Source organism: Rhinopithecus roxellana, chromosome 8, assembly GCF_007565055.1.
Source record: "Rhinopithecus roxellana isolate Shanxi Qingling chromosome 8, ASM756505v1, whole genome shotgun sequence".
Taxonomy (NCBI): domain Eukaryota; kingdom Metazoa; phylum Chordata; class Mammalia; order Primates; family Cercopithecidae; genus Rhinopithecus; species Rhinopithecus roxellana.
In genome coordinates this window covers 112,299,963-112,324,277 of record NC_044556.1, presented here as the reverse complement: position 1 = coordinate 112,324,277, position 24,315 = coordinate 112,299,963, and the positions used below count along the sequence as shown (strand labels likewise).

General features: G+C 37.1%; 2 protein-coding genes across 3 annotated transcripts in view; both read right to left on the bottom strand.

Annotated features, from left to right (window-relative positions):
* Nucleotides 1-24,315, bottom strand: part of LOC104681146 (olfactory receptor 2T6) — a 50,968-nt gene that overhangs the window by 6,555 nt on the left and 20,098 nt on the right. The window lies entirely within an intron of this gene.
* Nucleotides 14,727-15,665, bottom strand: LOC104681145 (olfactory receptor 2T8). Its single transcript, XM_030937251.1, has one exon. The coding sequence runs from the start codon at nucleotides 15,663-15,665 to the stop codon at nucleotides 14,727-14,729; it is 939 nt and encodes a 312-aa protein (XP_030793111.1).

Sequence of the window (24,315 nt, the reverse complement as noted above, 5' to 3'; positions counted from 1 at the left end):
TTAACAAAAATATATATATATGTAGAAATAGATAGATACATATATATCTATGACATCTAATATGTAGACACAGAGAGATATACCTATCTCTATCTCTACAGAAAACAGGGTCTGAAAATGGAATGCTAATACTATACATGCAAAACAAATTCTATTTAAATAGAATGTAAAATTACGAAGTACCAGAAAGCAGCTTTCATTTATTCATGTATTTATTCACTCAACTGCTTATTGTGATCCAGCTATTCACTAGACATTTTTCCAGGAGCGGAAGATACCATTTACAATATTCCCTCTTTCTTGGAACATACAGGGCAAAGGACTGATGATAAACAAAAACATATACAATTATGAAGAATCTAACATTTTTTCTCAGTAAATGAGCTAGAGAAAAATACATTTTTGCCTATGACTCCAACACGGAGGCAACTGTAAGAATAAGAACGACTTTGGAAAAGATTAACAAAATCAGTTACTAATATTAAAATGAGTTACAAGAATGTTTGTATGTGTGTACATGTGTGTTTGGGTATGTATTAAAATGGCTTAAAATAATGAAAGAAAAAAGATATAACAGCACAGGAAATTAAAATGAAGCATATGGTGAAATGAGATAGAAAACAGCTATGTTAATCATGGCTACAACATCATTCAACGTAAACATCCCCTTTTAAAGTGTAGATTTACTCTTCAAAGAAAACAAAACAAAATGTACAAATGGAAACGAGAACTAAAAGATGCAAAAAGGAATGGCATAAGTATATATAAACTATGATATAATGCGATATTATCAATGGAACAAAGAGAATAATCCTGTAATTTGAATTTTAAATGGAAATGCATTTTGTGCTTAATATATTCAGTTAGCTTCCATAGGACAATCTCTTGTTTTTTTTTTTTTTTACTAAAATATATTAGAATTCTAAAATCATAATAACAGGTTCACATCTAAATCAGAGAATTTGAAATACTTTAACATATGCCTAAAACACTACTTAGGCCAAAGGAAGTTCAAACTTTCATTAAATTAAATATGTATGGAAGCCTATAGGATATAGCTCAAGATGTATCCAGACAAAATTTTATAACCTCTAATAATGTAATTCTTATAAAAAATATGGATGTTAATAAAGATTCAACCCAATACATTAGAAAAATATCCACAGAATACATTTAAATAAGAGAAAGAGCATTAAATACTTAAACGGATATTAATGGATTTTAAAAAAAAGCAGACTGAACATTTAAAGTTGATTCTTTAAAACTGAAATGAAATAGACCTATTTCTGGCCATGCTAATGACACTTGAGGGCAGAAAGGATGACACAAAGCATCATAAAAGTAAGAAAAATGATCCAACTACAGATACGAGAAGAGTGATAAAATATTTATAGTATGGGAAGTTATTTTAACATTATATTGATATAGTTTGAAATTTTAGTGAAGAAGACGATTTTAAAGTATGGTTTTGTATGAGTGTGTGCATACACATAATATGCATATATAGTTATAAGTAGATATAATGCATACACACATAGTCAAAATTCTTAATATGCATATATTATTATAAGTAGACATAATGCATACACACACATATAGTCAAAATTCTAAGAGAATGCCAAAGAAGATCTCTAAATTTGGAACAATTTAAAAGTTTTAATGGAACTCTGCTTTCCCAAAATTCCTAGTTCAGAAAGCCTCCCATAAAAATCTTCTAAGGACAGAAAATTTAAAAATCTTTGTATACAGAAAAATATGGAATTAATTAATCATTTATTTTATAAATATATATAGCCTTCAAAAGACAGAAAACTCTCATAATTATAAACAAGTTCACATATATATTTCCCAAATGAATATTAATTATTAAACTCAGAAGTACATTAATAATAACACATCTTCAAACCTGTTCATATAAACTCCCTCTTTTGCCATTCTAATGCCCTTCAAAGATTCTTGGTTGTTTGTGAGCTGAAGATCAAGTTTTGACTGTGGTTTGTATGTCCCTGAGTGACCTGGATACTCAGCTCTCTGCAGTGCTCTGTCAATTCCTGGCACCTCGCTCCCAGAAAATAGCCTGACTCAGGAGCTCTCTCTGCCTAGAGCGCAATTCTCTCTTCATCTGGTTACTGTAGCCCCAGGTCTCAGGTCACTTATACTTCTTGCAGGAATCCACTCTGGTTTTAATAAGAATGTCAAATGCCCCAGCATATATGAACAAGTAGTTACTCATAATATCAACAACATATCAACAAAATATTTCTTATTCTTTTCCTTTTTGAGACAGGATCTTGCTCTGTTCCTCAGGCTGGAGCACAGTAGCATGACCACAGCTCATTGCAGCCTCAACCTTCTGGGCTCAAGCAATTCTCCTACCTCAGCCTCCTGCATAGCTGGGGCTACAGGCCCAGACCACCATATCCAGCTTATGTTTTTGTATTTTTTGTAGAGACAGGATCTTGCCATGTTGTTCAGGCTGGTCTTGAACTTCTGGCCTAAAGAAATCTTCCTGTCATGGTCTCCCAAAGTGTTGGGATTACAGACATGTGCTACATTATTCTAGAGGAATTTGTCAAAATGATTATAAATTTTATCTGAAAGGACAAGCACATATTAATTGTCCAGCACATTTAATGTTAAAACTTGACTTTGACCGCTGTAGGACCAATGTGAAATGTAAAGGATGAGTAACTGAACAGAAAAAAACAAGGCTCAACAACTAAGAGATATTAAACGGAGAGTATCTAGAAATAAACACTGTCATCTCCCCCCAAAATACAAAAAACCCACATACATGCCAATGTTTCATATAAGTAAGATGAGAATTCAGATAACTGGGAAAGGTAGTGTTTATATATGTGAAGAAAACAAAATTGTAACTTAGAGGTAAAGAGTTAGACTTTAAAATGCACACTCCAGATGAAGTGGCTCAAAAAACTTAATAAATAAATACATTTCTTTGTGAAAACTTTTTTATGATGTTTGAGTCTCTTTAATGAAGAGGTACGCATTTGTATTCTGAAAAAATGCTGAAGTAACGGCAATAAATTAGGATTTTTATTGTGAAGAAGCGGGCAACATCACACACTGCTAGTGTAAGTACAAATTGAAACCATTTTTTTTTTTTTCTGGAAGTGTCTGGCATTTAGCAAACTTAAAAAATCCATGTGTTAGCCATTTTCATCAGTTTATTCTGAGGAAATAAATAGTGTGAAGTGGGAATCATATGTGACGACCTTAAATAAATTATTGCTATTGGTTGTGAAAATAAACTGGAAACAAACTTAATGATCAACATAAATAGGTTGTGTAAATAATAAATAAATCAAACATTGCTCCATTTACATTATCCACATTGATAATGATGTAGGTTAGCTGTCTTTTCATGTAAAGATATGCATAACATATTTTTAAGTAGGAAACATAGCACTGCCTGTTTACAAACATACATGTGCATAGATAAATTACAATCACTTGTAGTCAGCCTGGAAAGTTTTGGATTGGGATAGGAAAAAAATTCCCCCAAAGGCAGAAATAAAGCTCAAGGTAGAGCAATCAGGAGATTTTGCGGAATTGAATGGAGATTGAAGAATCAGGAATACACTTGACCAGAGCATCCTAGAACCTGATTTATTTCACTCATCACATGGTATGAACTTTGTATTTCGTGCCTTTCTAAATAACATGGACCACACTCGGATGTTTACCAGAGTTTAATGAAGACCTCTTGAGTCTTTCTGTGATACGTTCTGACAGGGGCAAGCCCCATGCTGCCCTCACGGCACCTCTTCAACTTGTTTCTACAACTCTCTTTGTTGTTTTGATTTGCTGCATGCTTCTGCCTCCTCAAATATAATATGAGCTGTTTGAGGGTAGAGTCATCCTCTAAATAGTCCTTATATCCACAGCCATTGGCACAGCCTTGTATATATTCAGTCGTCTATACATCAATTGATTACTCCTAGAACACTTTATCTTTTCCCATTCCAAACTCATACTATTAATTTGAGAGCACAAATGGTAGAAAGATTTGCTTTGATATCTTCTATGATATTGCATTGTGACAAGTGGCTGTGAAGACCACTTAAATGTGAATAAAACTGATCTTTGGAAAAGAAAGCAAGCTAATGACGCAGTCCACAAGGCAATGGGAAGACGTAGGCCACTTGGTCCCTTCTAACCTCACAGGAAGTGTTACGCAAGTGCCTTCAACAGAGCCCGACTGACGACTTCTGACCCACCAACCACCACACGATAGCAAGAACATTCCTGTCACAGACCGTCTCTTAGTGTGTCCAAAATGGGTCATAAAAAGCAATCAATAAAATAAGTTCACAAAAGAGTGACTGAATCTATCAAAATGCAAGCAGGGTAGTTGACTATTGTTAAACATTTTTTCAAGAAAGTGATGTTTGTTTTAAGTAAGTGAGTGGCACTTATGAATAAGAGCTCAACATTTATATACTCATGGAATAAAGATGGCAGCAATAGAAAACAGAGATGGCTAGAAGAAGGGTATATGCTAGGTGCCTGGGTGATGGGACCATTTACACCCCAAACCTCGCCATCACAAAATATTACCAGGTAACAAACCTGCACATGTACTACCAGAATCTAAAATAAAAGTAGAAAAAAAATAAAAATTTTTAAAAATTAAATATATACATGAGTGGGTATTTTATAGACGAAACAACAGAAAATGTACAGCCTTCCTCAAGTGTTTCCATGGTTATTTATGCCAAACTGGTGACTCCATTTAATTGTAAAGGTTCCACTTTTCCCTGAAAAATGAATCTTTAAGTGTGCTAAATGGAGAGTTTGACAGTACTCAGGAATAGTTCAACAGTAACCTGTTTTTAGTTTTGACAACTAGGTTTTTGTCTAGTTTTTCCTTCGTTAGTTTAGTTAAAAGTATTTGCCTGTGTACTCCTGGATTATGCTTAATTCATTTTCTTCAATCCAATCCTCTTAAAGTAAACATGCCAGTTACTCATACCTCTACCAAAATTCCTACTTTCCAATCCCATTCGATTTAATTATTTTGATCATCTTACCTAATTCCCTGTCACTTAAAAGATATCAAGTTTGTGGGAACTGAACATGCACAAAGTATCTGAATTATCTCAAATGAGTGAACTTTCCTGTTTTTCTGCTATTCACGCACATTATCTGAGAGAGCCAAATGGCTTTCTTCCCCTGAGAATGGAGAGAGCAGTTGATGATAGTGGATCACTTACAGGTATAATATATCCAGAGAGAGGAATATTAGGTGAAGACAAAATGGGTTACAAACAACTTCACAAGAGGTGAGACCTTAGAAACAAGAGATAAAAGGGAACCTTCTCGATCTTCTTGTTTTCCGTCTTCATGTTAGTGTCTTTCCTTGAAAAGATGAGAGGAGATCCAGGTTAAACGGCACAAGCTTCCAAAAAAGAGAGTGCCAGTTAGAGGTATTTGAAGATGACCATTTAGCTGAAGGCATGGATTTCACACTTCAGCACCGTGCACACAGCTCCAGGAACCAAAGACAGAAGAGTTTAAGTCATCTAGCATATGACATCATAAACGTCCTGAGATTTCTCATGGAGAAAACTCCTCCTAATAATCCAGAAGGAATATCAATTAAACTGGTTCTGGTTGGTACTGAAAACTTGACTCAAAACATGTAAATGGCAAGCAGAGAATGTGTTCCAAAACCAAGGCTTGGGCTGCCTCCTCTGCAGTTTGTTTGTTTGTTTTGTTTTTAATTAACAGCTTGAGAACAGCTGTTTAATGCACGTTTCATCACCAAACTCTGTTGTTTGTTTCCCTAGAGGGCAAATGAGTAAAAAATACCCAAGGAAGAGAAGAGAAGTTTTTCACGTGGCCATTTAATTTCTCACTTTTCCTAACAATAGTCATGATCTAATCCTTTCATTTTTCTCTTCCATTAAGCAGCTTCCCAATAAACATCACTCATTTACCAAATGTCACTAAGAAAAAGTTTTTAATTGCCAATTCAATAAAGGTACTAAACAATCTGTTAAGAACATTGTCAAGCAGGCTCTTGCAGAACAGTTTGGTGTAAAAATCCAACTTATGGAAACTGTTGCTACAAAACCCTTTTGAACACATGATAGGAGATGAAGTTGATGAAAATCAGTTTATACTCGATGGGTGGTTCTCATTCTCCTGAGCTCAGGTGACCTGCCGGCCTCGGCCCCCGAAACTGCTGGCGTTACAGGCGCCAGCCACTGTGCCCAGCCTGGCCGCATTCTCTTGATCCATAAGGTGGACTGTTACGAATCCCTTTCGTTTAGTCTTCTCATAGAAATATATATGAATGCAAATTATGTTGTATTACCTGATGTATCAACTTTAAATGATAAATCTATGCCTGGCTTAAAAGATGAAATTAACATGTGCAGATGTGTTGTTTTCCAACATTCTATTTCTTCCCCTGCTAAGTTTTGTTGGTTATATTTTGCTACTTATATTGTGACACATCATAACATACATATTCAATTTTTAACTGTAAAGACATCAACTGGGCTTTAAATGCATTTAATCGTAATATCTAAAGAAAACTAAACAGTGTGTAAAATAGCTTGTGTAAATGTTAGTTCCAGGAAAAGGAAACAATGGGATCAAAGGTTTAATGGATTGTTGACTCTTTTCTACTTTAGATTGTTTCTCTCTGCCCCTTTCACCACCCACCTCAGGTTTCTTTATTCATATACATGCCAACTTCTATCCATTTTTTTTATGGGATACTACTCGTGAAAATGCCTACATCTTAGTTTTAGCACACACACACACATATATGTAACAAATATTTATATCTACATGAATGTATATTTGTGTGTGCGTGTATAGAAAGAGAGAATATGAGTTGTAAAGTAAAAATAAATGCAAACATAGACAATGACAATATTAGGTAGCCATAAACTGGAAATACTTTATATGTACAAAAGACAATCATTACAGGCATAACAAGCCCAGTTATGTTATTTTAAAGAAATCAAAATTTGGAAGGAGGAGGAAGAAGATGGCAGAATAGAAGGCTCCACCAATTGTTCCCACGGCAAGGACAGCAATTTATTAACTGCCCACACACAAAAAGCACCTTTATACACATAAAAATCACATGAGCACTCATTGTACCTGGCCTTAGCTTTATATGGCTGAAGGAAGCACTGACGAGATAGAAAAACAATTGTGAGTTGCAAATGCACCCTGGCCTCATCCCCCAGCCGCATCAGCATGGTGCAGAGAGCAATTCTGTGCTCTGGGGAGAGGGAGAGCGCAGCAATTGTGAGGCATTGAACTCAGCGCTGCCCTGCTAGAGCAGAAAACAAAGCTGGACCAAACTCAGCTGATGCCCATCCGTGGAGGGAGCATTTAGACTAGCCCTAGCCCGAGGGCAGTTGCCAATCCCAGCAGTTTGAACTCGAGTTCCTGCAAACCTTTCCACCATGGACTAAAGTGCTCTGGGGCCTTAAAAGAAAACCGAGAAAAAGAAACCAGGCCACGGTGACCACAATCCCTAAGTGAGTCCGAGTGCTGACCTGGCCCAGAGCCTGTGGACTATAGGGGGACACGACCTACTGAGACACCAGCCAGGACAACTAAGGGAGTGCTGGAACAACTGCCCTAGCCCCAGGCTGCACAGTGTGTGGCTCCAAAAAAACCCCTTCCCTCTGCTGAGAAGATAAGAAACAGTGAGGACTTTTTCTTGCATCTTGGCATCAACCCAGCCATAGCAGGAGAGGGCACCAATCAGAGTCATCAGAAATCGCTACCAGTAATCAGTACCACTGTGCCAAGGCTTTGAGACTTTCATCATTGATCTAATCATTGCCCCAACCCCTAGTTCCAGGCCCTAGATTGTGGACATTTCTAGACACTCCTTGGGCCAGAAGGGAACCTGCTGTCATGAAGGGAAGGACCCAATCCTGGCAGCATTCATCAACTGCTAACTGAAAGGCCCTTGAGCCCTGAATAACCAGCAGTGATACCCAGGTACCATGCTGAGGACCTTAGGTGAGCCTGAGATTACTGGCTCACAGACGAGACTCAACACATTCCCAGATGTGGTGGCTATGAGGGTGAAACTCCTGCTTTAAAAAAAAAAAGTGGAGAAAAGAGTAAAGGGGACTTTGTGGTGTGTGGTGTGTTAGTGTGGTGGTTGCCACGGGGGTGCTTGTGTAACTCCACTCTTAGCTCCAAGTGGCTCAGAACACAGACAAAGATTTTGTTTGTTTGGGAGAAAGTAAGGGAAGAAAACAAGAGTCTTTGGTAATCTGTATAATTCATCCAGATCTTGTTCAAGAATATCAAGGTGATACCTCAATGAGTCTACAAGAACTACAGCATTACTGGGCTTGGTGTGCCCCCTAAAGTAGACACGGCTTAGATCACAACACACATGTACTTTTGAATATTTTGAATGCTTTCCCAAGTAGGACGTGTACAAAAAGCCCAGATAGTGAAGACTACAATAAATACGTAACTCTTCAATGCCCAGACACTAAACATCTACTAGCATCAATACCATTCAACAAAACATGACCTCACCAAATAAACTAAATAGCCAACAGGTAACAGTCCTGGAGATACAGAGATATGTGACTTTCCAGACAGGGAATTCAAAGTAGCTGTTTTAGAAAACTCAGAGAAATCCAAGATAACACAGAGAGGGCATTCAGAATTAGATAAATTTAACAAAGAGATTGAAATCATTAAAAAGAATCAAGCAGAAATTCTAGAGCTGGAGAATACAATTGGCATACAATACATTAGAAAGATCACTCATCATGACCAAGTAGGATTTATCCCTGAGATGCAAGAATAGTTCAATGTATGCAAATTTATCAATGTGATGAATCATATTAACAGATGAAGGATAAAAGCCATATGATCGTTTAAATTGATGCTAAACAAAGCAGTTGATAAAATTCAACATCCTTTCATGATAAAAACCACTAAAAAACTGAAGATGGGCCGGGCGCGGTGGCTCAAGCCTGTAATCCCAGCACTTTGGGAGGCAGAGGCGGGCGGATCACAAGGTCAGGAGGTTGAGACCATCCTGGCTAACACAGTGAAACCCCGTCTCCACTTAAAAAAAAATACAAAAAATTAGCCGGGCGAGATGGCGGCGCCTGTAGTCCCAGCTACTCGGGAGGCTGAGGCAGGAGAATGGCGTGAACCCGGGAGGCGGAGCTTGCAGTGAGCTGAGATCCGGCCACTACACTCCAGCCTGGGCGACAGAGCGAGACTCCGTCTCAAAAAAAAAAAAAAAAAAAAAACTGAAGATGGAAGGAACATAACTCAACATAATAAAAACTATATATGACAGACACACAGCTAGTATACTGAATGGGGGAAAACTAAAGCCCTTTCCTCTAAGATATAGATCATGACAAAGATGCCCACTTTCTCTACTGTTATTCAATATAGCACTGGAAGTCCTAGCTGGAGCAATTAGACAAGAGAATGAAATAAAGGGCATCCAAATTGGAATGAAAGAAGTAAAATTATTCTTGTTTGCCAATGATATCACCTTATATTTGGAAAAACCTAAAGATGTCACCAAAACCTCTTGGAACTGATGAACAAATTCAGTAAAGTTGCAAGATGCAAAATTAACATTTAAAAATCAGAAGCATTTCTATATGTCAACAGTGAACAATATGAAAAAAATGTAGTCTCATTTCTAGTCGCCATGAATAACATTAAATACCCAGGAATTAACATCAGAAGAGAAAGATCTCTATAATAAAAACTATAAAACACTGAATTGAAGAGGAAACAAGAAAATGGAAAGAAATTCCACGTTCATGAATGGGAGAAATGAATATTCTTAAAATGTCCATACTATCTAAAGCAGTATACAGAGTCAATGCAGTCCCTTGTCAATATACCAATGCCATTCTTTACAGGAATAGAAAAAACAACCCTAAAATTTATAAGGAACCATAAAAGACCCTGAATAGATAAAGCTATCCTTAGCAAAAACCAGAAGTGGAGGAATCACATTAATTGACTTCAAATTACACTACAGAGCTATGCAATCAAAACAGCAAGATACTGGCACAAAACAGACACATAGACCAATGGAACAGCATAAAGAACCCAAAACAAATCCACACACCTACAGTGAGCTCATTTGCAACCAAAGGTGCCAAATCACACACTGGGGAAAAGACAGTCTCTTCTATAAATGTTCTGGGAAAACTGGATATTCACATGCAGAAGATGAAACCACACCCCTATCTCTTGCCCTATACAAAAATCAAATCAAAATGGATTAAAGACTTAAATCTAACACCTTAAATTATGAAACTACTACAAGAAAACACTGGGAAAAGTCTCCAGGACATTGGTCCGGGCAAAGATGTCTTAAGTAATACCCCACAAGCACAGACAACAGAGCAAAAATCAACAAATGGGATCACAGTCGAAAAGCTGCACAGCAAAGGAAACAATCAACGAAATGAATAGACAATCCACAGAATGGGAGAAAATATTTGCAAACTACCCATCTGACAAGGATTAATAACCAGAATATATAAGGAGCTCAAACAACTGTCTAGAAAAAAATTTAATAATATAATTATAAAATGGGCAAAAAATCTGAATACACATTTCTCCAAAGATGACATACAAATTGCAAACACGCATAAAAAAGGGTGCTCAACATCACTGATTATAAAAGAAATACAAATCAAAATTACAATGAGATATAATCTCACCCCAGTTAAAATGCCTTATATCCAAAAGACAACAACAAATGCTGGCAAGGATGTGGAGAAAAGAAAACCATGGTGCACTCTTGGTGAAAACGTAAATTAGTACAACTACTATGAAGAATGGTTTGGAGGCTCCTTAAGAAACTAAAAACAGAGCCATCATATGATCCATCAATCCCCCTGGACATACCCAAAATAAAGGAAAACAGTATCAAAGAGATGTCTGCACTCCTATGTTTGTTACAGACCTTTTCACAATAGCCGAAATTTGGAAGCAACCTAAGTGTCCATCAGCAGATAAATGGATAAAGAAAATGTGGTGCCTACACACAACGGAGCACTATTCAGCTCTACAAAGTAATGAGATCCTTTAATCTGCAGCAACATGGATGGAACTGGAGGTCACTATGTTAAGTGAAGTAAGTCAGGCACAGAAAGATAAACATTGCACGCTCTCACTTATTTGTGAGATCTAAAAGGAGAATTAATTTGTTTCGGAAGAGAAGAGCAGTTTCTTCTTCCATTTAATAAACTTTGACATTGAGATGCACTCAAGGGCCTAGGGTAGAAGTGGAGAAATGACCCTTATTACCTCTGCCCCCCCAAAGCCTGGAGCAGGCAGAGCAGGTCACTCTAGGCGCAAAGAACACTCAGGAGTGGATGGAGCAGAAAATGTGCCCTTTAAGAGGAGCATGGCAGAAGGCTTCAAGGAATGATAAAATGATTGATCAAAAGTTATGAATTTCCTATACAATATAAAATGTTCTTGGCCACATAAGAAAACTCAAGAGAATTCTACAAAGTTTGAAATATGCAGCCCATATCCTTAAGCCAGCATCATGTCCTTCCTTCCTCATGGTGTCCAGCTGCTGTTCATGCTACTCAGATGTTTGTTTCAATGTCACGTCCTTGAGAGTGACTCCGAGGCATTGGGTGATACTCAGTTCAGTGATTTCTTTCTGATTAGCTGACAGTTTGCAGGGAGAAGGGGGATATGTGGTTTGAAAGGAGCATATGAAAGACACCTTCCCAACAGGAAGTCCTGTAGTGTGTGGCTTCTGGGAGATAAAACGGCCACCCTTTCACAGGGCACCATTAGGAGCCATGTCCCTCGGGGATGCGTGAGAAAAGCGAGGAGAACCTGCAGCAGTAGCTTGTGTGAAAGGAGGAAAACCATTTGACAACATCTTGAACTCTAGTAGAAGAAATGATGGCGATTTCAAATGAGTGTGCACGTGTATATGAGCGGGATGGGGGCAGTGCTCACTGAAACCCTGTGACAACTAGCTGTTTCCTGAGTGCAAGCTTTTTAAAGGCAGGCAACTGGATTCCGGTCTATATAAAGGTGGACAATGAATTTTATCCCAATAAGCTTGTCTCCATTGTTTTTTAAAAAATGAGAATTAACACTGAGCCGATTCTGGAAGGTTATGGTTGTAACTAAAATAATAAAATGAAGGAGAAATATTAAGCAAAATACAGTTGCAAAGTAAGTACTAAATGAACAAGAGGTATTTCTGTTTATTACTATTATTATAGTTATTATATAAGAAATTATGCTCTCTTTACTCCATCTAGGCGAGGGTTAAAACAATTCACTTAATGTGTCTGAAAGGATATGGAAGTTGACTATTTGATGAAATTACCCTATGATCAAATTATGCCTGTGTTTATAGAAATAAACCAGGTTTAAAGGGTAATAAATTGGCTTTAGATACCCTAAAGCACAACCTGCAGGCCCAAGGTAAATGTCTCAACCAGCCTGTCTTCCTCAATCCCCAGGGGCCGCCACTTCCACAGTACTGCAGGGACCTGCCAACCTGGATCTCACTGGCTCCTGCTCCCTGAGAGCGTCTGCTCTACATTCCTCTGCTCCTTATTTCCAGAAAAGGAAAAGTTGTGAAAGAAAAGATTCAGACTAAAAAAAAGCAAAGTAAAAAAAAAAACTCTAAATATGTGAAACCATTGTATTCCAGTTGATTTTTTGATTTTTCTCTTTGGAGATCACATGAGTATATATTTATAAATAAATTGATATAGAAATAAATGTATATTTATTGTTGTTTCCTTTGTAAACGCAGCAGTCACTTTAACAAGCCAAATTTCTTGCCTGAAAGTTACTATATCTATATAATCATTTACTAGTAAAGGAGTGAGAGACATGCCATCCCCCAAATAGCAAATTGGACCAAATTGGAATACTGATTACTTTGAGTTAAAAACATAGGAGCAGTGGTCGTTTCAGAAAGGGCCAGCTGATCATTCTCTTCATACATGCGTGAAGCCATAGAGATTCCTCAGCAGGTACACCCTCCATGTACCAGCTGAGAAAATAGCCCTCACACCAGACACTGGGATCTGTGCTGCAATGGATCAGAATGAATACACTTACCTAAGTAATCCTTCTACAAGTTTTACTCCCCTTCATATACCTCCTAATGACTCACTTAGAAATGTATTGCTGCTACCCAATCCCCTTTGTCCTGTCATTTCTTCTTGGGAAAATATAAAATTGTCTCTCTTTGGCCACTTCTTCAGACTCCATACTCTTGTGAAGAAGTCCCTGTATATGTAAAATTAATAAAATCTGTGTGTTTTTAGTGGCATCATTCCTCCAGTGAAGTGGAATGTTCTGTTACAATTCATAATTAAAACAAACAGATTTATAGCTTTAAGCAGAATGCAGGAGGTGGAAGAGATGTACTAAATACCTGGTTTAATAAAATAGCAAATCTTGAGGCATTGAATGATAACACATATGTCAGGAAATATAATAACAAATAACCCAATATATGATTTTATTTCCAAAATTCCAAGTAGTCCTATGAATGCTATAGATTGCCTATTAATTAATAACCAAGTTGTTTTTGCTTTGGAAGCATATACAGATTTTTTTTTCCAAAAACTGAAATAGACAGTTTACATCACTAGGCAATAGAAAATAAGCTAATGCAAGAGGCCTTGACATTATTAGTCATCAGGAAAATGCAAATTATAAGCAAACTGAGTTCCTACTACACTCAGAAGAACTGCTAAAATGAAGAAAATATCAATATTTGGAGCAACTGGAACTTGTGTGCATTGTCAGTGGCAGTATAAGAGTAAACAATCACTTTGAAAACTCTTCAGTTTACTAAGGAGTTCATCAGACAGCTACCAAGAAAAATAAAAACATATTATTACAAATAGGAGATTAACAGACATTTCAGTCATAAGAGCTTCAAACTTATAATAGCCCAGATGCCCATCAGCAAAATAATGGATAAACAAATGATGAAATTTTCCAAAAACGAAATACTACTTAGCAGTAAAAGAAGAGCAACATATCAATGAGGTAAAAATGTGGAGGGATTTTAGAAATATATTAAGCTGAAAGAAGGAAACAAGATTCAAGACAATACTACTGGTTTCCTTTGATATGAAATTTTAGAATAGCCCAAACTGATGAACAGAGATAAAAATTAGAGCAGTGGGTGTATCTTAGGCCTGGGGTATCACTGGAAAATGGCTTGCAGGACCTTTCTGAGGTGGTGAAAATGGTATCTCTTGATCATGGGTAATTACCAGGGTAGATATTTGTGGAAATCGGTTGAAAAGGAACACCTTAAATGTGAGAATTCTGCTATGTGTAAGCTACACCTCAATTTGAAACAAATGGCAACAAGTAACCTTCAAAACTGCTCGAACAGTTAATCAATTCTTTGAATAAAATATTATTGTGAGGTATGACGTAAAACCATCTTACTAAAAATTAGTGATTTCACCGATTTTTAACAATCCACAATTTGATTGGATAATGATAGCTGAGTAAATGAACCCAAGGAATGAAGATTCATCTGCAATTCAAAGCAACACATAGACACACACACACAAACACACAGAGAGACAGAGAGAGACACAACAGATGTAGACATAAAAGTGTATATTCCTTATCTCTAGGAAATTCCACACAAACACTTTGCACAGTTTTGAATGTTGGAGCAAATATACATACTCTTATTCATGACTTAAGGCCACACACTGACCCATACACCTTATCAGGGCTCCCTTGACCTCACTGTTCCTCACACTGTAGATGAGGGGGTTTAGCAAAGGGGTGAACACAGTATAGAAGGCTGACACAACCTTATCGTGGTTAGTGGACCTATGAGATTTGGGTCTCATATAGGTAAAAATGGCAGCTCCATAAAAGAGTCCTACCACAGCCACATGTGAAGAGCAGGTGGCAAAGGCCTTCTTGCGGGCTTCTGTAGAACGCATGTGGAGAACAGCGGCGAGGATGAGACCATAGGAGGACAGGATGAGAGACAAGGGGACCAGGAGCATTAACACACAGCAGATGTACACGGCGTTTTCGAAGACTAAAGTGTCAGCACAAGCCAAACGCACCAGCACGGGGGCCTCGCAGAAGAAATGATCGATCTCACGTGCCCCGCAATACGGGAAGCTCAGGGAAGCAACAGCCTGCAGGAGCTCGTCTGCTGCACCCAGGAACCAACACGACATGGTCATCCTCAGGCACAGCTGCCAGCTCATGAGCATGGGATATCGGAGTGGGTGGCAGAGAGCCGCGTAGCGGTCATAGGCCATGGCTGCTAAGAGGAAGCACTCTCCACCCCCCAGGGTGAGCAGGAAGAAGATCTGCACACCGCAGCCGGCAGGGGAGATGGCCTTATTTCCGGTCAAGTAGTCAGCAGCCATTTTGGGCACAGTGGTGGAAACCAGCATCATGTCCATGAGGGAGAGTTGGCTCAGGAGGAAGTACATGGGCGTGTGGAGCCGGCGGTCCCGGTGAATCAGGAGAATCGTGAGGGCATTGCCAAACAGGGAGGTCAAAACGACACTCAGAATCATCATGAAGAGGATTTGGTGGGCTGTGGTGTGGTTAAAGAGACCTAGGAGAATGAAATAAGAGGTAGAGCTCCCATTTTCCATGATTTCAAATAAGAGTGACACTGCAAATGGAGAAAAAGATGACAGTGTTTATCCTTTATGGTACTCCATTTGAGTTATATAGTTCTTGAAAAGTACTTGTGTGAAAGCGATGAAACCTATGTCAAATCTTTCATTTGCCACTTGCAAAATGTTCTAATTTGTGCATAAAATTAATTCAACTTTTTCTCATTTCCAAGGATTTCATAATAAATTATTCTCAGGCTGAGTATTGATTAATTTTGTATAACAAATCCACGTTCTGGATAAGTTGCAAGTAACCTATTAGAATGATTTTGCTTTATCTGATGCCATCATAAGTGAGTGGGAATGAAATGATTCACATAATTTGTCATTTTATTTGTGCTTGAGTTATGTCATGCATAGTCAATATTTTAGAAGCTGAATTCAGTCAGTATATTTCATTATATAAAACTACATCCTTGATTATGAAGGTTGTGGGTCTATAACATACCAAAACTCATTGAAACCTACCAAAATCAGGTGGTTTTCCCTGACTTAATCCAAGAAGACTTTTTTTTTTAGCTTTATAAACAGGGTGACTTATATTCTCAGGTCTGGAAAGGCTGAGTCTGCAAATAAAAACATAGTTAATTTGGAGTTGTGAACACATTTAGTCCTCCTTTATAGGTGATAGACTAAAAACAGTGCTGACTTTCTTGAATATTTTTTATTTCTTTGCAATGTAAGAGTATAATGTAAATACACATTTTCATTAACTGTACAAGGTACTTTGTTGCAATGAGACTTTTTTTCATCACTCCACAAGCATAACCTTTACCAGGTAAAGGAGGAAAAAGAAAACTAAGATCTTTATCCAATCACAGAGATAAGTTAGTTTTTTCTTCAGTCTCAAGAGAAATGAAATCTTTATAGGCATTTTCCTCTTAGATCTGCTGGTGCAGGAAGTTTTCTACCTTGTTGAATAAATACGGCCACACCTGCATATCGATGCTGATTCAATCTCAAGGATATGGTCTAATTCAGTAAAGTTACATGGCAGAAGGAGCCCGTCTCTTCCATGGGCATTCCCTTTGCCTCCACTTTTTGTATCCACCCTAAACTCAAATGCCAATCACGACTGAGAAACGCAGTGCAGTTGCGTCAGTGGATACCAGAGTGCATTACTTGAGCATCATAATTTTATTGGCAGCACAATACCTGAGGGTTTTATTTGGTTGTTTAAAATGTAAACATCATGGAAATATACATATTTCCTTCTTGACAAATAAATTCTGCATTTGACAAAACTTTGTGATCTTCACACCCTCTTATCTCTAACATGCACATTTTTTTCTTTTTACTTCTTAGAAAATGCAATAACATGTACTTTCTACACGTAGGAACTATACAAAATCTCTAATTATAGTCCTCAGTGTCACTTTGCTGAAAGACCTCAAAGCCCTCCTAACTCATTTCTTTCACTCGATGTCTTCCATTTCTCTGCTTTTCCAACCTTCCTTAGTGTTGAAGATTGATCAACTTTAAATATCTTTTAAAAAATCAATCTGTAATGTCATAACTGTAGGGTGTTGGACAAGTTTCTTAAATTATTTTTTTCTATCATATTAACTATTTTTAAGTGCAGAGTCAGTATAGTGACTTCAAGTATAATCATATTGTTTTATGACTGTCCACAATATCCATCTCACGAATCTCTTTTCATCACCTTAAATTGAAATTCTGTAGCCATTGTGAAATAACTCCCCCTTCTTCTCACACACAGCCCCCAGCAACCACCATTCTATTTTGTGTCTCTATAAATTTGAGTGTTTTAGAAACCTCATATAAATGGAATCATGTGGTATTGTGTGTGTGTGCGTGTGTGTGTGTATGTGTATGTCTGGCTTATTTCATTTCTCATAATGTCCTCAAATGTTCATCCCATGTGTCAGAATTTCCTTCCTAAGGATGAATACTATTTCGTTATCTGTATATATAACAGTTTATTCAATTATCCAGTTACAGCCATTAATGTTGCTCCCACTCACTTCAGCTGTATGTTTAAGTATCAATTTAATGGCATGTTTGATAACAGATGTTAGGTTTTTTTTTTTTTTTTGGTAAGGTAAACATATATAACATAAATATATAGTAATTTCAATTCATTAGCCACTTAAATTATGCCAGACTGGTTCATATGTTTCCAGAGAATAATCTGAACAACATGCATGACTTTTCAGTTCAGGAAATACATTTTCTTACTATGAAGTTCCTACTATGGTTAAGTAATTTGTAAAATTTGATGTCATTAGCTTGTACCTTTTCAGTGAAAATAGGTAATATTTCAATTCTTTATGTTTAAGTGGAATAAAAATTCTTTATTCCCAGGTGTGTAAAAATTATCAGTTTTTATCGGTCTAACTGGTCATCATGCCATAGCATTCAGATTATTTCATGAACTGATCAATTAAATGTGTTAAATAAAATTAGTAGATAATTGTATTTTTCTATGATGTGATAATATTAAATTATTTGCTTTATTAAAATTACTGTCTATATTTTTATGTTACAAAGCGGAGATAATTTGCCACTAATTAAAATGTTTATAAACCTACAAAAATGATTATTTGGGATAATTTTTTTAAAAAATTGGCCATGGAAACAAAGTATAGTTAAATGAAAAATGAAGAATTAAATAATCTTGCTATAAAATGTCTATAATTTCATTTAAAAGAAGGTTGAAAATTCAAGACTGACTAGTGTAGGAAGAAGTATGATAAAGTACTACTCTGAAAAATAAGTATTTTCCTTTTGTTTCTTCACTATAGCTTAGAAAGCTAGAGAATTTTGAACTATATTTTCTTCTGTCCCCATAGTTTCTTACTTAGAATGGTGATAAAATGTGGACATCTTTACTTTAAATCACACTGATCTCTTTTGCAATGCTAGTAGAAGGCACATATATATCCCTTCCTTTTTCTCATCAATAATTTTGTTGGGTAATTGTAGAACATTGAGAACAATGCCTTTAACATTCCATTCTGTACTTTTCTGATACCTGTTGCCAAAACTTAATAGTAAAACTGTAACTCTCCTCCCCAAGACACTGAAATGCTTAATCAATTTGTTCTGTCAGAAAATAAATTGGAAACAGCCAAATCATATATTTGACAAAATTCACAGGTTATTACAAGAATTTTACCTGATGACTGTGTCAGCTAGCAAGTTTTGATTCTTCAGGTTGTAGAATAGATAATAGAATTTTATTTGTAAAATATATAAAGATGTATAGCTGTGAATTCTCTGGAGTTCAAACTCTACAGGAAAATTATTAAATATGAAGTGATGAGTATTTACAGAATCACAGATTGTCTACTTACAGAAGATAAAAGTGATGACTCCTTCCAAAAGGCTGGATCCTGTCTGAGCAGCATCATCTTAATGCCTCTTTGGGTGGAGAAAAGCTTCTTCCAGCCTGGCTGTATCGGCTTCACTTATATCAGTGCCTACACTCTACTTCTTAGGGGTGTGGCCTAAATTAAATCTGATTAATAAACCAGAGAGGCATAAGCTTGCCACTTTGGTTGCCAAAGATGTTTAATTTTGGGGGACATTTTATAGACACCCATAATTTTAATACACTTCCAAAATGCTTTTGGAAAGCTGTGATTTATTGAAAGAAGAGAATTATTTAGGATCAAAAATGATAGGTAAACAGATGTTCATGGAAAAAGATAATGCTTAAAAATACATTAAGGGGGTGAGGTAATGTGGCTCTGGCATTACTTGTCTGTAGTTTAATATGAAACAGTGTGATATTGAAAGATCAGCTGTTGTCAAAGAGAGTAGTTGAAATAAAAAGAAACCGTGGTAGAATCCATGGTAGTTTCCTTATTGAACTAAACTTGACAGAATCTCTGCTGCATTATAAGTATCAGTATGTTTGCATCTCTGTGATATAATTGCATTTTTTAATATTCTATATGTTTGTATCTATGTAATAAAATCAGTGATAACAACAATAGTTAACAACAGATTGTATTCACTGTGCCAGGCACTTTGTGATTGATTTTATCTGGGGCTGCTTTTTGTGATTGTGTTATTTCTTCTTAATATTTTCTACTGTCAAGCACCCTTGGATCCTGGCTCCACCTTTTGCAAGTTTTGTGAACTTGGGCTTCACTACTAGTATATATAAATCTCAGCTTCCAAAACTGTAAAAATATATATATATTTAAACAAAATTTCTCATGGAATAGATCTGGGGAAAAGCTGCTCCTACACAAAACATGAGAAACTGCAATTGCTTATTCCAAGTGAAGTTGTAATTACCATTGTTTTTGTTTAGAAGGCAAGCCCTTTATAGATTTTAGTGACACCTCTGCCTTTGCATGTTGGATCTTATTGAAGTGGCCAATCCTACTCTGATTTAGAATGTTATTGATCACATGCAGTCTACAGTTAAAGTCAGGTTATCTTATTTCCTGTGGAAAAAAACCCAAATTCCTGGCTAAGTGCAAGCAGTAAGTCACAGATACTTAGTATATCAAGTTACAAATAAAACTTTCAATGAAAGTTTACCTATCACTTATAATAAAAGTTTTATCTTTCCATGTTCTGAATACTAATGTCTCTGGGGTCCCGGGGTATCGATATGATGGTGTAGTAACACAGGGTAGCTACTGTCTGATGGGGGGAGTAGCCTTTTGCCTTAAGTAGATCAGTCTCTCTGAAGGACTGCAATGTGTGAGAGAATTAAGGCCAGACAAGCTGTGAGTCAGATGAGAAAAAGATGCATGTACTGCCCAGAGTGCCACAGGAAAACACAAAGGACAGTGATGCTGGGTAGCTGAGTGGAGATTAACTACTATGTGGGCACAATTTACAAAAACCAAAGAGAGGCTCTGCTGAGTCCCTACACCAGCAAGACCTTGACCTTCTGCCCACTCTCCTCTTGATGGCATGTGGGGATGGACCAGCTTCCAGATTACAGATGGGCTGTATGGAGGAGGCCACCTCAAAGGTGACCCTGCAGAGGGCATAGTCAAGAATCCACAGACCAGCAAGCCTGAGCAGGAGAAATAAATATCACTTAGAAATTCCTGAATAAAAGACTGAGATGGAGATTTAGACATTCAGGAAGCTGACCGAGGAGTATTCCTAGTGTCAATTCCTGTGGCCTTAATGAAGCAAAATTGGGCACAGGGAGAAAATGAACTGTGATGCAATCACAACTACGGTCTCGGCTACTCCTTGGATGAACTCTGAGATTACCCTTCCATGTTGTCTTGTAGGCAAATGTCCCAGTGTTTGTGTTCCCACAGAAGAAATTATTACATGTGGCTTGCCCGCAGAAAGCGAGCATAAGCTTGGGTGAGGCAGTTTACCTCAACTGGGAACAGTGACTTGAGAAGGACTTAGCTGAGAGCTGTCAGATACTAATTCTCCTGGCAGCTGGAGGAGCAAGTACTTGAAGTACTTCCCACTCAAGTGGGAGGTGTGGAGAGCACATGACACTGTACACTGTACATTACACTGCATGAGCCAAACTCAATCAGAAGTCAGTGTGAAGCCCCTGATGCTATTCACACAGGTGTATTCCTGTAGCACAGAGCAGGGGGGTCACTTGGAGGGCAGTATAGATGACATCTAGAAACAATGACCAGGGCACTAAAATATGTTTGCCTGGAAGTTCTAGTTCCAACTGAAAGGTAAAAGTTGGTTTGGAATTTGCCAGCTAGGAATATACTGGCCTGAGGAGCTGAAATGGAAACAGCTTCCCTCTCTTTCCGACCAGGCACTCCCTTGCACCATGCACACTTATCTTATTGTATGCTTGTTGAAAGATCCTAGGGACTAATTTTGAAACAAGCCAGGCATGGAGACCCAGCGGCAAATTCTCTCCCTCTTAAAATGACCTCAAGATAGATACTCTGCAGCCCAGCCACACTTGAGATGGTGCCAGCTGGCACTCTAGGTGAACAATCATTCAAGATAGGCATCGCAACAAGACACGCAGACCCCGCACTCTGCGTACCCCTGCACACCTCCCACACCACGTTTCCCTTTTTAAAGCCCTACCCTCAGCTCAAAGCTTTGAGATGTTTTGTTTTGTTTTATTTTTCGAGGCTTGAGGCAGCCCATCTCCCATCTCCTAGCATTTAAAAAATAAAACTGATTTCCCATCACTGCCTCCCGCCTCTTTTGCAATTAGCTTCCAGGTGGTGAGCAGCTGGACTTGCATACAGTTCCAGAAATACAAGAGGTCTAAATGTACTTTCTGCAACATTAAGTCTATAATTCAGTGAAGAGAATTCTCAGCAAAGAAAAACAAAAGAACTAAATAGAAATGTAAGAGCCAAAAAAGACAGAGGAAATAATAATAATAAAATCCTCACTGTAGTTCAGCGTAATAACAAAATATAGATGACAAGTGGAAGAGTCGGCAAACTTAACGATAAACAAATAGGAATTACACAATGTAAATATAATGAGGAAAAAAGATTGAAAGAGTGATGAAAAGAGCTTCAGGGTCCTGTGGGACAATAACAAGACCATCTTTGTCATTACATGTAATTTAAAGCTTGTTATGTATTTTTGAGTATGCATCCCATTTATTATTATGAACTGCCCATAATTAGCCTGAATCATTTTTCTTGGGTGAAGTATGCAGCTAATTCACGGTGTCAGCATAAGAAATCTCCATCTATTATTTATTATTTATGTGAATCTTTATATGTAAAGTGTGTTTGTGCTAGAATAATTCATCATTGTCATGTATTTTTGGGCATAGTACCTGATAGGTAGTTTTTGATCCTCACCCTCCTCCCACCTACTACCCTCCAATAAGCCCCGGTGTTTACTATTACCTTCTTTGTGTCCATGTGCACTCAATGTTCAGCTGCCACTTATGAGTGAGAACATTCAGTATTTGGTTTTCTGTTCCTGTGTTAGTTCACTAAGGATAATGGCCTCCAGCTGCATCCATGCAGCTGCAAGGGACACGATTTTGTTCTTTTTTATGGTTGTGTAGTATTCCATGCTTTATATGTATGAGATTGGTGCAAAGGTAATAATGATTTTTGCCATTGAAAGTACTCAGTCATGGGATTGCTGGTCAAATGGTAGCTGTTTTCAGTTTTGTGAGAAATTTCAAATTGTTCCACAGTGGCTTAACTAATTTACATTTTCACCAGCAGTGTATAAGCATTCCCTTTTCTCTGCAGCCTTCCCAGCATCTGTTGTTTTGATTTTTTTTTTTTTGACGTTTTAATCATAAATAGCCATTCTGACAGGTGTGAGATGGTATCTCATTGTGGTTTTCATTTGCATTTCTCTAATAATTAGTGATAGGCATTTTTCCTATGCTTGTAGGTCACATGTATGTCTTGTTTTGAAAAGTGTCTGTTCATGCCCTTTGCCTATTTTTTTAATGGAATTCCTTTTTTTTTTTTTGCTTGATTTGTTTAAGTTCCTTATAGATTCTGGATATTAAACCTTTGTCGGACACAAGGTTTGCAAATTTTTTCCCATTCTCTGCCTTGTCTGTTTATTCTGTTAATAAATTAGGTTAACAGACCTTTAGTTAAATTAGGTCCCACTTGTCAATATTTATTTTTGTTGCAATCGCTTTTGGAGTCTTCATTATGAAACTTTTGCCAAGGCCTATGTCCAGAATGGTATTTCCCTAGGTATTCTTTCAGAGTTTTTTTATCTTTAAGTTTTACATTTAAGTCTTTAATCCATCTTAAGTTGATTTTTGTACATGGTGAAATAAAGAAATCCAGTTTCAATCCTCTGCATATGGCTAGCCAGTCATCCCAAAGTCTGTATTGAATAGAAAATCCTTTCCCCATTGCTTGTTATTGTCGACTTTGTCAGATCAGTTGGTTATAGGTGTGCAGCTTTGTATCAGGGTTTTCTAACCTGTCCCATTGGTCTATAAGTCTGTTTTTGTACCAGTACCATGCAGTTTTGGTTACTGTAGCCTTGTAGTACAGTTTGAAATCTGATAGTGTGGTTCTTCCAGCTCTTTTCTTTTGGCTTGAGATTGATATGGCCTTTCGGTTAGTTTGGTCATTAGATTAGTTTTTTCTAATTCTGTGAAAAATGACATTGGTAGTTTGACAGAAATAGTATTGAATCTGTAAATTGCTTTGTACAGTATGGCCATTTAAACAATATTAATTCTTCCTATGTATAAGCATGGAATATTTTTCCATTTATTTGTGTCATCTCTGATTTATTTTGAAAGTGTTTCATAACTGTCATTATGAAATGCAAAATCCCAACATTTTGCATTCATCATATAATCAGCCTTCCAAACAATGTTATGAAAGTCTACATTCTACTATACAATATACAACCTCAGGAGTTACTTTAAGTTAATTTTGGAAGAAAACCTAGAAGAAAAGAAAAACAAAGAAGGGAAAGAAACCCTTGGAATCTTTCTACTGGGCTGCCACAAATAAGGACAATCATTCCAATTTTGCTCAAGAAATAGAAATAAATTTTCATTGTGTAGTTTCTTCTCTATCATGTACCGAATTGTCACACGTTAAGATCTTCTCAATGTAGAGACTCAGTTTGAAGCCATATGAGGCCATTTATGTAAGTAACTTACATTGTCAGTTCCACATTCTTCCTTCCTCATTGAGTTCATTTGTTTGACTGAATTAATTAAATCACA

What these genes read in the sequence shown, in the direction of transcription:
- LOC104681145 (XM_030937251.1), bottom strand. Translation starts at nt 15,665, where the DNA reads ATGGAAAATGGGAGCTCTACCTCTTATTTCATTCTCCTAGGTCTCTTT.